The 17,192-nt window shown below is 30.2% G+C and overlaps 2 protein-coding genes across 8 annotated transcripts in view; one reads left to right on the top strand and one right to left on the bottom strand.

Moving 5' to 3' along the window:
• LOC130668432 (ras association domain-containing protein 4) overlaps positions 1-17,192 on the bottom strand; it is a 208,646-nt gene that overhangs the window by 147,981 nt on the left and 43,473 nt on the right. The gene's annotated exons all lie outside the window — the stretch shown is intronic.
• LOC130668430 (zinc finger protein 628-like) overlaps positions 1-17,192 on the top strand; it is a 56,709-nt gene that overhangs the window by 7,172 nt on the left and 32,345 nt on the right. For 4 of the 6 annotated variants that reach the window (XM_057470723.1, XM_057470720.1, XM_057470724.1 and 1 more), the window contains exons 2-3: positions 10,944-11,949; positions 12,208-12,315. In XM_057470723.1, coding sequence (XP_057326706.1) covers positions 10,966-11,949; positions 12,208-12,315 — 1,092 coding nt within the window. In that variant the 5' untranslated portion in view covers positions 10,944-10,965. The remainder of the gene's footprint in view (positions 1-10,943; positions 11,950-12,207; positions 12,316-17,192) is intronic. The other 2 variants (XM_057470721.1, XM_057470726.1) reach the window with 1 other exon arrangement.

Consider the following 17,192-nt stretch of genomic DNA (forward strand, 5'->3'; position numbering starts at 1 on the left):
AACTTTTCATTCATTGATGATTTTGAGGTCTTAGTTATAAATTTAAAATCGATAAATTATTCGCATTTAGACCTCATAGTTCTCATTGAGGATTTCGAGTACTGAAGTAGTGTTACTTTCTGGGCGGCAAATAAAACATCAAAGGAATTGAGGCTTTTGAGGACTAAACTAGAATTTGTGTTTTGACTCGGGGCCCCTTCGGAATAAATTTAACTCCGAGGGGGTTAAATAAATAAACAGCCTGCTCCGGATTTAATCCGCGTTCACCCGCAAATTTTTTACAGAGTATTAGTCGATACACAAGGAGATATAGATATGTTTTTTTTTATTTTGTAGCGGTCAGTTAAAAAAATTGAGTTAACTCATTTAATTAGCTTGAACGGAACTTTTTCATTAGCTCGCAAACCATTTGGGAGCCCGTGCATCATTGAGTGATTTTAAAAATAGTTGGGCGCGATAAATCGAATCACAACGAACAAAATATATACTAGAGTAAATCGGTGATAAAAAAAAGTGCATCAGTTTCCCTATCTTTTTTCCTATCGTTAACTGTCTCTCTTTTATTCACTCATACACCCTATTTTCCAATTTCACGCTCGTTTGTATTCCCCGGACGATATCCTCGATCACTCAACAACCACATGCTTCACAATACATACACTCACACCTGAATACCATTTACTATCAGTCTAACAAATCTTGATTAAATACATTATTGATGGAAATATTTAACCGCCAATTTTATTTCATTTTTTTTTATCTCTTTTACCTGCATCTATTTATATAAATAAAATAAAAAAGTTAACTACTGATAAAATAAAATTACGAATGTCATAAATTTATAATATCATTTGACAAAATTAATTAATTTTATTTAATAAATTAGTTAATTAAATATAATTGGCTTCAAGAGGAACGTGTGATAAATAAAATATTTAAAACGAATGTCATCGCGGATAAAAATCTTAACTCATTATTCATTGCATTTTATTTATATTTATTTAAATTACACATCGACGACACAAATACCGAGAGAAGAATCTCACTAATCCCATGCCTTACATCATTCACGCATAATCCTTTACTTAACAACATCGGGCTCATATATGCTGAATCTTCCGCATCGATTGCGCATCTCGCGTGATAATCGTAAACACCCTGAGCGATGTTCGCACATCGTTTCCCGCGCTTTTCCGGATAAAACCGAAATAAAAAAGTTTATATAAAAAGTAGAGAGTAAAACGAAATAGTCAGACGCAAAAACTAGTCATCGATATTTTGCTTTTTCACACCCAAGAAACATTCATATATGTATTTTTATTCGTTTTTTTCTCTTTAATTTGTTCAGTTTCTTTCCTTGCTTTGCAGCGTTTTTTATTTAATTTTTTTAAAATCCGATACGATGATTTATTGCAACCTGATGTTTTTTATCGTCAGCTAAAATATTTTCTACACCCACAAACTTTTCTCCACTGTTACCGTATATGAAACCAATAAATTAAAATATAAATAGGGAAGGTGCAAGCACAGTGGAAACGCTACGGGAAAATACACTTTTGTTATTTTAATTTTTCTCATATGTTTAAATAAAATAAAAATTTTCATTCTCATTTTCAAATAAAATGGAATAATTTAAAAATGAAAAGGACTTTCTTTTTAAATTTCTAATCTAATTTAACGTCTTTAGATCTATATGTAAATTCAAATTATAAATATCAGCAGAAATACTATTTGAGTGCAAAAGCGTTTGAAAAAAAATTTTTCAGAAAAATAATTCTTCTATATCTCGGATTGCTTAAAAAGAATTATAGAAGTAATCAATGATGATTTGAAATTATTATTAAAAAAATAAAAGTGACGAGAAAATTTATTGAACAATAAATTTTACAAATTGTGAATACTCAGTTAAATAAATTGTGTTAAATTTAACACAAATCCCATATTCCAAACGGTCCACTCAATTTTTTGTGTTAATTTAACACATTATACTTGTGTCAAACAATAATACAGGTTCAAAACTTGTTGGGATCAGATAATACATTAAATTTTAGTTAAATTTACACTTGATGGTGTCAAATAATTGACACAAAATATTTAACCATTGAATTTTTATACACAAAAACACAAAATTTTCGACAGTGTATGGTTGATCTTTTCTTTAAAATTTTTACGACTATACTCGGGTCAAAAAAATAACTTGATTTTTACTGTTATAATTTTTTTGACTTGCATTTGGCTTAATTTACTTGATTTGAGTTGTACTTACTTTTTTTTAATTTAAAAATTTAAGTCACGTTGACTTGAATTTGACTTCAATGACTTAAATTTGTCAACAAAGTCAAATCCAAATAAAACTTGACTTGAATTTGATTTAGTTGGCGTAAATCAGTACTAAGTAAGACAACTTAGTTAAAACCAAATGTATTTTCATATCTTAAAATGTGTTTTTCATTCATTAAAAAAAGACCTTAACCTAGTCTTGCTAGACTTTCATTACTTTCAATTTTTAAAACTACATCAAAATTAAATTATTTTTTGACCCGGGTGGTAAAAGATACTTTAAAGTATGCAATTTAAAAGCTCTATCAAACTCAATAAATTCGAAAAATGTTCATTGTAATTTTACCATTATTTATAATAACATCACTTTTGTTTACATAAAAAAAAAGTTGCAAAAAAATACATTTATATATTTAACTAGAAACAAAAATTTTAATTCTTTTATACAAACGTTTGAAGTTTAAATTTAAAAAAAAAAAAAGAAAAAAAGTGCAGACTGTTTTGTCTGATTCAGAGTATATTGATTGCAATTCAACGTTTTCTTATCACTTCGAGAGATTTCGTACGTGCCTATCTCAAGTTATAACGCAGCCAACGCAAGCGTTTATCTTTATACACACGCGTAAATGCGATAATACGAGTAGGAGTAATAGCAACACAGAAACTAACATGTACGTTTACTATGTACATGTAAATGAATAAGCGCGTTTGTATGTACGTGTAAAATCTTTATAGTTAGTACAGTATTCCGAAGCTTAAAGTCAAAATAAAACTGCAATTGCAGTGTTTCATCCGTTGGATAATTTACAAGTTGTTGTTGTCATGACATATTGTTGGCGCACATATATAATATTGGTTAAGAAGTCTCACTTATTTCCTCCCACGCACTTACGCTCGTATACCGAGACGCAAGGATATCAATTAATTCAATTAACGCACGCCAGACAAAGTAATAATTATACGTGTAATCTCTCTCTCTCTCTCTCTCTCTCTCACTTCTTCTGCTTTTCTGTCTTTGGCATTATGCCTTCAGTTTTTTTTATATTTATGTCATTAATTACATCGTGCACTTTAAAAAATCGGGAGTAAATTCGAAGTAATTACGGATTTTATTTCAATTCGAATTCACTTGGAGTTCTGGAGTTTTTAAAAAAATCACTCCGCATACAGAGTAAATGAGGAGTTTGTTTTTTTAGATGAATTATTTCGGAGTGATGTGGATTTTATTTAAATCCACATTCACTTCGATTCGGACTTTTAATGTTAAAATAAACTCCCTTTCGGAGTGAATTTTACTCCAAGGGGAATAAATAAATATCCAGTCATTTGCTCCGCATTCACTCCGAAAATTTTTTACTGAATAATACTAGAATATTTTTATTTATTATTTTACTTCATGCCTTTCAAAATTCAATGAATAAATTTAGCTTGTAATTTCATTTTTAATTATTAACGAAGCTAATTATAATAATTATTTTTTTTTTCGTTTAAATATTTATTTGAATATTTTTCACACTGAAAAATTTGCAGAGTGAACGCGGATTACATCCAGATTGAAAGCGGAGTGAAAACTGTTTATTTATTTAATCCCCTCGGAGTGAAATTTACTCCGACGGGGAGTTTCGGAAAATATTAAAACTCTCTATGCGGAGTGATTTTTTAAAAAATCTTCGAAACTTTGAGTGACGAGTTTGAATAAAATCCGGAATCACTCCGAATTCACTCCAGATTTTTTACGGTGTATTTTTAATTAAATGATTATTGATAAAATTAATTGACTTTTATATACATAAAAAAAATGTATCGAAAATCTACATATTTTTTTTTAATGTGTAGCCATAATAATCAACATAAAAAACTATGACCGAGTGATTAAGAGCGTGGGCACTTTGAAAAGTGTAAATTACACATAAAAAAACAACTTTGTACTCTGTACTAAACTAAATACACATCTTTAACGTTGCGTTAGTGAAGTTATGGCCATAATAAAGAGCCCGGATGAATTTTTATTTACATAATCGCAAACTCGCTATAAAATCGTTAACATTTAAATCCTCTTTATGTAATAATATTATGTATTATACATAAACGCAAATGTTAATTAATTGCTACTGTTATACACTAATCTGAAAAATAAAATCCGATGATCGCTAAAAATAATCCGATGAAATACCACGTAATTAATTTTATAAATTAACAATTTAACCAAAAACAATAAAATCGACAGTTTATTTATTTATTTCAAATGCGATATATTTGCATACATATATTTATCTAATTAACTCAATCGTAAATTAAATGTTAAATCACTGCAAATATACTCAATCACTTTTTCCTTTTTTGTCCACATACTCATATCAATAAATATAAGTATACAGTTAATAACTCACGTTGTCTTAGCAAAGTTTATTTTTAAATACGACATCTACCGAAGTCATTTAAACAAAATAAAATTAAAAAATTTTTTAATTATAAAAAACAATTAAATTATTTGAGACGTAAATAAATTATTTACTTAAAAAATAAATCAGCTTATAATCGATAAATTGTCTGACAATCGTAACGATATAAGGAAAAAAAAATAATTAACGACTCTAGAGTGTTGGAAGCAAAGTGACAGGGAAATATCAGACACCTGAAATCAACTCTCGGGGGCAATCTGCGGCGTCGTGCAATCCCGGCGCTAATTTACTGACACGAACCTCTTCCTTCGTCCGTCCCACGCGCGCCTTCCATACAGATGGAACGCGTATCAATTAACGCGAGCTCTTGAGCCTAAGCTCCGTGTGTGTTATGTTATGTGTTGAGTATGCGATACTTCATGTACAATATATATATATATATATATATTTAAAAGTGAGTATGAAAATGTGTATACTCATGCATGCTTACATATAACATCTGGCTCATCTATCCCGCATATTTGAACACAAGGATAAATGATAAATAAAGAGAATAATAATAATAATAATAATAATAATAATAATAATAATAATAATAATAATAATAATAATAATAATAATAATAATATATAAAAATAAAGTTAACTCAGGATGAGGAAGTTAAACAGCGCGTGATTTTAAATAGGTATAAAGAGACATATGCGTGCATCGTCATTATAAATGGATTGACCCAGAGAAAACCTCTGAAATGACATAAATAACGGCAACTTGTTTTTACTCTTCCTCCTTCTTCTCCTTCTTCTTTTCTACTACTGCCTCTTCTATCTCTTCATCCACAACCTCAACTATCTCTTGTTGAACTTATTCTATCCCTCTCACACACACTTATGTAACACATGATGCGCCCGAGTTGCTTTCAATGCGTTTCAAGATATTCGCGCCTGCTTAACTTCCTTTTTATTTACCTTTACTTCAAGTTAAGTCTCAACTCCGACACAACTCTTTGCTACACTAGAGACAATCCGATTCCTTCTGTACCGTTCCTTTCTATTCACACTTTGAATACCAAAAAGAATCCCTCTCTTCTTTTGAAAAAACGAAAAAAAATAAATAAATTAGGAATAAAAACGTGTCTATTAAACCGGATTAATTTTTAATTTTTACTAATCCGTCGCTAAAACATTTTATTTTTATTTAGTTGGTTTTTTTGTCGGAAAAAATGAACTGATTAACATATCAAGTACACATTATCATTCAGTATATAATTTATATGCAACTATGACAGCTTTATGATAATGATCGTGGATAAAAAATTGTAAACTGCTACAATGTAAACGACATAATTTTTAACTTCATCTATGACAACTTTTTTTCTATGAAACAATTTAATTGCTGACAACTAGAATGAAACGATGTAATTATTTTTTTGCGTATAATACTTCATCATGAATATTTTTTTCTCGGCGTATGAAGATTAATTTTTAATTTATTGAAGACTTTTTTAAATTGAAAAAAAAATACTGCCATGAAAATAAATAAATAATTAATTTCTTAGATATTGAATAGCAATTATAATATCTATATTACGCGCAGAATTTTAAGAAAAAATTAATATATCGCGCGAAAATTACTAATGGCATCATTAATAATAGGATCATGGCTAAGTGGATAAAACATTGATGATTAATAATAATAATTTTTTTTTTAATTTTTTCATCATTTAAATAATTTTCAAATTCATCTTTCGTCTGTCGAAGATGAATTTCAAAGAATTTACTAATAAAAAAAAATAAACCCTCAGGTGCATCGAATTAATATAAAAAAATTTGAAAAACGGTTGACTCTGTGTGCCAACCCGCTGTTTTTGAATTTAGAGAACTCAAGAACGTTACTATTGGTAAACTTTTGAGCTTTTCGAGGTCAAAAAACAATCGGACCAAAAAAATTTACATTTCGGTGAAAAAAAAGTAATTTTCATCCGACGATATCTTTGAAAGAAATCAACCGATTTTCACGTGTTCTGCGGCAATCAAGAGCTTGTTGAGACTTCAATTTGATCAAACTTAGAAACAAATCGTTCGAGCGATTTACGAGTTATGCAACAAAAACTGAAAAAAATTTACTCGAGCAATCGACTCCAGAATCTTATCAGTTCTTATTGAGCCTTTTCGATTGCCGCCAAAAACGTTCAAATCGCTTGATTCGTTCCAAAAATAACGTCGCCCGAGTAAAAAAAAAATTCTAGTTTAGTCCTCAAAAGCCTCGATTCCTTTGATGTTTTATTTGCCGCCCAGAAAGTAACTCTACTTTAGTAGTCAAAATCCTCAATGATAACGATTAGGTCTAAATGCCAATAATTTATCAATTTTAAATTATAAGTAAGACCTCAAAATCCTCAACGAATGAAAAGTTATACTTCGGACTTTAAAAAATTTTAGACAGAAAAGGGAGGGGAGAAAATACGTCGAATGAGACTTTTGAGGTTCAAATGGGGATAAAATTATTTCTGTATGTTTTGAGTATTTTGAGGCTCTAATCCAGATTATGTTATTCCAGTTTAGTCCTCAAAGTGGTAAAATGGATCGTAACTACTACTTTGAGGACTAAACTAGGATAACTTTCAATACTGTTGTCAATCTTAAAATTCTAAATTGATCCTCAAAAACCTCATTGAGAACTTTGAGACTTAAATCCGAATTTGTTTTTTGACTCGGGTGGACAAAAAACGTTTACACACACACGCGGGCAGACGGACATCCGGACATAGAATACACTGAAAAAAATAATCGTTAGCTGCTAGCGATTATTTTTTTTAGCAGCAAGCGATTTTTAATCGTTTGCTGCAAGCGATTTTTTTGCTAACCGCTAGCGTTTTTTTCGTCCGCAGCTAGCGATTATTTTTTTTCAGTGTAGTTTTCAAGGACCTCAAAACGTCGATATCTAATTAAAATAATTCTCGAAATTCGGAGCGAAACCAATAACTTCCTTATTTTTGAAAATTGTCAATTTTCATAGCAGGAAGTTCAAAGTATTTTCACTTAAAAATGCAGTTCCATTAAAAAAGTATACTTAGAAAATTTGTAATCATTATTTCTGCAGTTCATTGAACTCGCGGGGATTATTTAGTTCTTTCATTAATAAATCCGTCGTATAATAGCATTGATGAAGATATTATTCACAACTTTTAGTAATGGATAGACAGCCTGCCGATTAAACTCATGAAAAATATATTACGTTTAATAGAAACCTTCCATACGAATGTCAAATTAAATATTATCGACATTCTGTCTTTAACGAACATATAACTTCCCTTTGCAACGAGAATTTAGAGCAAGTTTTTTTAAATTATTCAATAATTATATGAATAACGCGATTAAAAATTAATAGGTTAAATTGTCATTGTGAAATTAATTATTTATCTTTTGACTTAATAAAAATATTAAATAAAAATCAAAACTAACTAATTTTTCTTTAATTTAAAATAGCTAAGAATATAAATAGAAAAATCTTCATCACTTTTATTACAAATATTATTGAAGAAAAAAAATGAATTAAATAACCATAATTAAATTAATTATTCAACTTTTGAAAAAAGGAATTTATTAATATATTCAATAGAATAAAGTATAAATGAATAACGCATAAAATTTTTTTTTGACATCAAAATAATCTTCATTTTGAAATAATTACAACGAACCAGTAAAGTTTCTTGAGTAATATCAACAAAAAAGTGATAAAAAAAATTAAAAACACGTTTATAACTTCAACTTCAAGACGCGTGACTTAACTTTAGTACCAATTAAAATAGACTTCAATGTCTTACTTTTTGCATGAATTTTTTTCTTCTAAAAATATGTTTTTCTCAGCTGAACAATTTTTTTCCGTACTTACTTAACTACAAAGTTGCAGTCGCTAGAATAAATAATCGAAGCGCGCAATTAGCGACGCTGCCGACTCACGACATTGCTAACGCATACTCTTTTACGTACATCACCCACACTCCTTCACTCGCATCTCACACATCCAAATTCATTTACACACTGATAAATACATTATGTACACTATATATCTATACTTATAAATAAATTCTTACACGCACGTGCGTCGTTTTTCACATTGACAATACAAGCGACGTGAGCAATCATCCGTATATCAGTCGACAACTCGCAAATGGCATAACGTGCGTGTAACATATTACAGTAGTGAGATAATAATAAATATAAAATACATGTAACCTTGTAAAAAAAAAAAATAAAGCTTGCGATAAAAGATAAATTCGTGTATCGTCAGCTAATATCTATCGTGTATCACCACGTATGACTATAATAACGATGAATATATATATATATATATATATATATAAATATAGATAATAATATCAATATGAATTTTAATCTAGTGTAATTATTACGCTGTAATAAAAACCGGGGTAAGTCCAGGCGGTGTAGGTGTTAAAATTTTCGGTGTTGAAAATATTTAACTTTGTGAATATTTTTACTTAATCGATCACTGCAGTTGATTAGTATTTTTATTAAGTAATTAAATTATTGGTGATTGAGGGGTCTACGGTTTCCGTGGCGCCACCAAATGATCGCAAATTCTTGTAGAAGTCGACGAAATAAGGCTTTTTTTCAAATGGCTATAACTTCTTCAAAAATGGACTAATTCAAACGTTTTTGTTTTCAGAATTTTCATCTTTAAATACACTTTCCGGAAAAAAATACAAAAAAATTGAAGATATTAAAATCTATGAAATATTTCATCTTTTTAAAAAAAACGCATTTTTCTCGAAATTCATTTTTCTCAAAAACTAAGCGAGATATCGAAAAATTTTATTCCTTAAGAAAGTCTTATTTCGTCGAGTTCTACAAGAATTTACGGTCATTTAGCGGCGCCACGGAAACCGTAGAATCCCCCAAACTTGAAATTTCCTCCAGATAATATTCATTAAATTTTTTTATATGTGATGCATTTTTTTTTCTAATTTCTATACTTGGAATTTTTTTACACCGATTTAACACTGCCAAATGACATCGCCTACCCCGGTGTTATTTCATATTAACACCGTTCTTTTTACAGTGTATGTACCCAATTCTTGGTTTTTTATATATATGAATATATTGGCGACATATACACAGAATGCGTCAAATAAAGCCTCTATTCCTGTTAGCATCGTTATTATGTTCACACTCATATATATGTATATAACACGACAAGTATAATAACTGAGTACCAGAGTTTAATCGTATCGGTGAAGTAGTTTTGTGTTGGGTAATGTAGACTAGAGCAGCGTAAAGCTATAGAATATAACAGCAACACCACTGCTGTCTCGAGACTCACTCGAACCGCGTTTAAGCGCGGAGAGTGTGGATAGGAGTACATTCGTGCGTCTGATAATATAATTTATTATGTAAAAGCCAAGAGTGTGCACTGGCAGTAGCGAGTAGGTATTATATAGTATAACAGTACGAGGAGAAGATAAGCTATAGCTAGCACGCAGCACATCGATAGCCAATGTCAGCCAGGTTGCATCCGGTATACATAAGCATTAATGGGCCAAGGAGACAGACAATCGTTACTCAGTACTAGCTGTTATTGCTGATGTTGCAGCTACTGCAACTACAACTACTACGACCGACTATAACTACCCGTGTCACATCGACGCTACTTTTATACTATCGCTGCAATTTCTGGATTTCTGGAATTTAATGTTTATGTTTATGTTTATGTTTGTTGTGTGCGTGTATGTGCTGCGAGAGTGTGATGCTTGAATTGCTTACTCGAGTCTTGTAAAACGTAATTGCCTTGACAAGAGACACACACATCGCGATACTCATCTCGTTAATCGCCGTCTCATCTTAAAATTCAGAGATACTTTATTTATTTATTACTTTATTTTACGTAATAAATACACAGAAAAAAAAGGATTTCTTGTAGCAAAAAATTTTGACCTGCCCTAAAAATTTTCTTGGGGCAAAAAATTTTTGTTTTCATTTCATAATGAAAAATTTTTCTTGCGCCAAGAATGTATTTTTTTCTATGTAATTATTTAAAAGTAAATAAATGAAAAAAAAAATATATATACGAATAATTGTCCCACTTGTAAATCGTCTGTTATACTTTGATAGATGGTTGGAAAGTTTGGATAATTGGTAAAAGAAAACGTGATAAATTTGAATAGTAAATAAGTAGGAATAGTAAAGATAATTTAGTTAACAATTGTTGGTATAGAGAAATTGACAGTTTGCTTGTAATTTACAGCAGGGTTGCGGGCAGTTCAGACATGGGAAGTGAGCATTACTGCCTGAGGTGGAACAATCATCAGAGCAACTTGCTGGGTGTGTTCAGTCAACTACTGGAGTCCGAATCGTTGGTGGACGTGACGCTGGCGTGCACGGAGGGACCGTCAATACGTGCGCACAAGGTTGTCCTCTCCGCGTGCTCCAGCTATTTTCAAGCCTTGTTTCTTGACCACCCGAATCGCCACCCCATCGTCATTCTCAAGGACGTCCGTTTCTCCGAACTGCGTACCCTCGTTGACTTCATGTACAAGGGTGAAGTCAACGTCGAGTATTGTCAGCTCTCGGCCCTTCTCAAAACCGCTGAGAGCCTCAAAGTCAAGGGACTCGCAGACATGACCAATATCAACGCTGCAGTTGCGTCTAGAGATGATCAACAACAGCAGCAACAGCAGCAGCAGCATCTAAGTCCGGACAGTCTCAGAGAAATGAGGGGAGAGACGCGAGAAAGAGACAAGGACAGAGACAAGGACCGCGACAAAGAGACCCCCAAAGAATCTGACCAGCAACAGCCGCAGACGAGGGATCAGAGAGACCGAGACCGAGACCGAGATCGAGAAAGAGAGCGAGAACGAGAACGAGAGCGGGAACGTGAGCGCGAACGGGAACGGGAGCAACAACAACCTGTTTCTCAAGTAACCAATAATAGTGATAGTACGGAAGCCGTTGACATGACTGAGTGTCCGGCCTCTCCGGTCAGAGCGAGCAGTCCCTGTCCAGGTCCTCTTGCGCTGGACCGACCGCGGAGGGACTCCGAAGACGCTGTTAGTTTAGAAGAAACGAGAGGATCTCTTAGTCCTATTTCCGTGCACAGTGGACCCAGCGATATGAGTATAAGTAATAATAATAATTCTGGCACGCCCAGTGGTTTGCCATTAAATCTACCACAGAGTCGACTTCCGTCCCCACACAGTACAGAACCTCTTGCAGGACCGTCGGGATTACCTCCGGTTCAACAAGTACCACTTGTAAGTTTTTTTATTCACTAATTACTTTCTTAATTCCACCATTCAAAGTTAATAGCAACTCATTCATTCAACTACAAGTGTTTAAATAATTTTTAAGTAAACTTTTAAATTTTCCCTCACTATCTATTCATTAACTTGTAAATAAATTTCCCTGTAAATTTTTTTAAATAAAGATAAAAATACTTTACGGCACTTTTGATAAAAAAAAAACAAGTACTACACGACAATCAGCCGGTTATTAATTTTTAATTATTACAGTCCTTGAAAAAAGAGGTGGACTGGGAAAGGTCGACTGAAGAGCGTTGTGCAAGCAGCGAAATGTCTGCAGATTATAGACTCCCACCAGATCCGGTGAGTCTTTATTCGGTATGAATTATTTTTTTATTTATTATTATACATTGTTATTTATTATCGTTATCGTATTACTATTGTTATTATGAAGTAACGTATATATTTAATTATTATTAAAGCTCTTTACTCTGCATATTATTTTTGATACTATAAATAATTATTATTATTACTTATTATTATTATTATTATTATTATTATTATTATTATCATTATTGTCAGCTGAACTTACACTCATTTGCAATTATTAGTAAAGCAGGGTCATCAGGTTGCCAATGATAATGCATAAAAGAATATAATTATCGTAATAATTATAGCGTATTATGTATCGTGTTATATCAATTATGGAATTATCATTGTTCATTACCGAATATCCACAATATATATAAATAAATAATAAATAAATACAGCAATACTGTTCCAAGATATTGTCGATACATAATAAAAACGCTTTTATAAGATGTATTAATAAAAAAGTATAACCGTTTGCATGTGAGTTTACTGCATGTTTCCAAACGCTTCGCTGCTCGCTGCTCCTCCTACCCCACATTTAATTATATTTTTATTTAAAAATCATTTTGTTTATTTTTATATTTTTTTAATTTTATATAGAGTACACTAGGTCCGTATTAGCTTTAAACTCGTAAAGATTTATTTATATTATTTTAATTAAATAGAAGAGTATAAATGAATTAGCGATAGAAAAATGAAAATAATTGTTTATAATTATTGAGTAATTGTCGATCAAATGTTGCGGAAGACGTTTTGTTGGCGACCCTCATGTCTCGTATCGCTCTTACACTCAACTCTTTTCGTAAGAGTAGTAGCTATATGTTATATATATTGATATGTAACGAAAAGTAAATTGGTTCATAAATAATTAATAATAATTTTAATAAGACGCGTATTAATTTTTTTCATTGTCTAATTGCGTGATTTTATAAACGTTTTTTTTTTTTTTTTATTTATATCAAAACCGATCTCCATTTTTTCCCGCTCCTTTCAATTAAATGAATCTTCGATTCTTCATTACGACTGGTGGTAAATTTTTTCATTTTTTAACTCATCAAATAATTTTTTTATTAAAGAAAACAACTTTTATGCAAAGCGATAAATAAATTATTTTTTTTTTATCCTTGTTTTCGATTTTATTTAAAAAAAAAATATGTATATCCGCACGGAGAAAAATGGGGTGAGAAATTTATGAATTTTTATTATGCTGACGACCAAACTTGAAACAGGAAGTTGAGATGCCAAAAAATTATTATGCTACACTATTAGTTACCGAATAAAAAAAAATAACTTGATTTTGGCGTAATTTTAAAAATTGAAAATAAAGATGTACATGAAGATCAGAGCATTTTTCGTGCAACAAAAATGGACAAAATTTATGTAATTTGACTGCTTAAGAGGTAGTTCTGGAGGTCGGTGGTGGCCTAAGATTTTCGGCTGATATACCAGCATCTATATGCGAAACATTTTGGAAATCTAGCCATCCAGTAGATTTTTTACTTTAAAATGTTTTTTTTTTTCATTGCGCGAAACACGTTCCGATCTTCAGGTAAATAAATAAAGAAAGTGTAGCAAGCAAAAAGCAAGTCAAGATTAAGTTCTTTTTTTAATAAATGAAAACACATTTTAAGATATGAATACACATTTGGTTTTGACTCGATTTTGACTGTTGTCTTACTTAGTATCGATTGACACCAACTAAGTCAAATTAAAGTCACGTTGTCTTAGATTTAACTGAGTTGACTTAAATTTAAATCAAATCCAAGTCAACGTGACTTCAATTTGACTTATAATTAACTGAAATTTATAAGTCAAATTCAAGTCAAGTTTGAAATTTTTAATTATACTGAAATTAGCCGACGTCTAATAATTTGGGGGTTTTTTTAAAAACGATAAATTTAAAAAAAAAAATATTTAAAAAAATTGCACCTATAGTTTTTTTAATTTTTTACATGTGCATATTTTTATTTCTTTTTTTTTTAAATTAAATTATTAAAAAAAAAAATCCAAACATTGTTAATTGTCTGCTAACTTCTATAGATCATAAATTTTTAAGTTAAAAAAGTCATATTGTAGTTAACTAAGTCAATAGCAAGACAAATAAATCAAAATCTAGTCAATTTTTTTGACTCGAGTATCTAAATTAGGAATTATAGTAGAAAATAAAAAATTTCTAGAGGCTCACAATAATAATTACAGTGCAGCATAATAATTTTTCGAAGACCCAACTTCCTGTTTCAAGCTTGGTCATCAGCATACTAAAAATTCGTACATTTTTTGCCTCCATTTTTCTCCGTGTGCCTTCTAACGCTCATTTACGATTATTTGCCTAAAAATAATATTTATAATTTATCTGTGAACCCTATCCAATGGAAATCCTCGCCAAAGCCTGTCTTGCTAGCTCACTGTCAAGAAGTTGACCTTCGTTTTTGGCCATGGTTGTTATTTATTTTTCATTTTTTTTTTTTTTACTCAATTTTTTTTTCAATATCAACTACATATCTATAATATAAATATATATTTAATAAATGTATAAGAATATCTAATATACATATGAATATATGCATATATATATATATAAATTTTTAAAATTGATTGGTGACAAGTAAGCTCATGCCTCCTTCACATCTCATATTAACATTGAATGCATCGCGAGATGCTGATGGCGTTGCTTGAGTTACTGAGCCCACAAATAAATTTAAAAAAGTTATTTCTTCATTATATAAAAATCTATACCGTTAACAAATATACGAATATGCTAATACACTAGGATGGTCGTTAAAAATTAAATTTCCTCAGGCGCTCCATAAAAAGCTTCTTTTTAGTGAAAAAATACGTGGGGAATTTAGTTATTTCTTTTTAAATAAAAAGAACACGTGCCGCAGGACGATCAAAGTTCAGTTTTCGATACGATCGCGGGATTTTTTAAATATCTCATGAAATATGCAGATTAAAGGAAAAAATCATAGAAACAATTTTGTAGGAAATTGAATTTTTGACAAAAAAGGTCATGTTCATTTTTTTTATAAAATGTGTATTTATGAAGATATTTTAAGAAAACTTTTTTAGATCTTATCAATTGAGCATTTTAAGGATTACGAATGTTAAAAATAATGTTTTTTCTTACACGGAAAAAAATATACTTTAAAAATTTCTATTTGAAATTATAACACGGATGCCAGTTGTCAATATGGGGAATTTTAACATTCAAATAGTAAATTTTATAATACGTGTCGTCTATTTTCTAAGTATCAGTTACGATTTTTAAAGTTCAAATAGTAATTTTTCTTACATAGACAATAAATTTTCATACTTATCTTGTAATTATTCACGTTTTAAGCATAAACGCAAAAATTACTATTTAGAATGATGGTATTTACTGACCACTTTATCATTATATTACTTGTCATTCTCAATTTATATAGTTCATTTTTTTCCGTGTAAATATAGACAACTTCATAACTCGTAACATATCAATCATTAATGCTTATTATAGTTTCTATTACTTAGAAAAATGTTATTTTTAATCCTTGAAACGCTCAATGCATCAGATCTAAAAAAAGTTTTTTCAAAATATCTTCATAAATACACATTTTATAAAAAAAATGAATATGACCTTTTTTGTCAAGAATTTAATTTCCCACAAAATTGTTTCTATGATTTTTTCCTTTAATCTGCATATTTCATGAGATATTTAAAAAAAACCGCGATTGTATCGAAAAATTTTGATCGTCCTGCGGCACGTGTTCTTTTTACTTAAAAAAAAAAAAAAAAAATTCCCCACTTATTTTTTCACTACAAAGAAGCTTTTTATGGGGCGCCTGAGAAAATTCAATTTTTAACGACCACCGTATACACGTATACTAATAAAAATATATATATTTATATTATTATATTTCATAACATCATTCTTTTTGTTTATTTTTATTTAAAATAACATTTTTATATACTTAAATATTTGTAATTAAATTGTTGTTTGGTTGAGTGCAATGCGCCTTTGCTCCGATATTAATTATTGCGTTGCGGTATTTTATTATTATCATTTATTTTAAATTATTTAATCATTTAAAAAAAATAAAATTATAATAATTAATAACATGTTGAAGAAACCAACACGAGCCGGCTCTTGTTGGTTAAATACTAGGATAAATTATTAACTCTGTGAGTTGAAGAGTAACAGAGGAGATGAAATTTGGATATATTTTAATAATAATATTATATTTTTACATGGTGCATAATTAATATTACTGATAAAAATTACTATAATTATTACTATTATTATTATTATTATTAATATGATTATTATTATTATTATTATAATTATTATTACTATTATTAAAATGCCCTGCATAGTTAAATTGGAAATAAAATAAAAAAAAAAAAGTAAACGGGGGACGGGCGCGCCAAACAAAAATGAGCGTCAACTTCTTGTGCTGCCGTTATTCACGTTAGTTTATTAGTGACAACCGCGAGAAGTTTCCATACTTCTCGTTAAATCGCGCTTGAACACTTACTTGGCAATAATTAAGAATAAAAAAAAAACGTAGAGTAGATTGATAATTAGAAAAAACTAAATAAATAAAAATAGAGTGAAAGAGAGTGAGAGAGTGACAAGTGATTCTGCACGCGACACTCGCCCACATCCCGTATGCAGTTTTCCTAGCGTTCAATCAGAGCTTACAACAACCACGACATGACAATGCAATGACAGATAGTGCTGGTGATGTGTAGCGCGTAACGCCTGCAGAATCCTTGACCTTAATTATTTGTTTTATTTTATATTTTTTATTTCCTTGAAACAGTCTTGCTGTGACCTTTAAGGTCTTTTGTTGTGTAAAGGTCCACTGCTATTTTAATTTTAATAAAAATAATTAAATTAATTA

The sequence above is a fragment of the Microplitis mediator genome, chromosome 5 (genome assembly GCF_029852145.1).
Source record: "Microplitis mediator isolate UGA2020A chromosome 5, iyMicMedi2.1, whole genome shotgun sequence".
Taxonomy (NCBI): domain Eukaryota; kingdom Metazoa; phylum Arthropoda; class Insecta; order Hymenoptera; family Braconidae; genus Microplitis; species Microplitis mediator.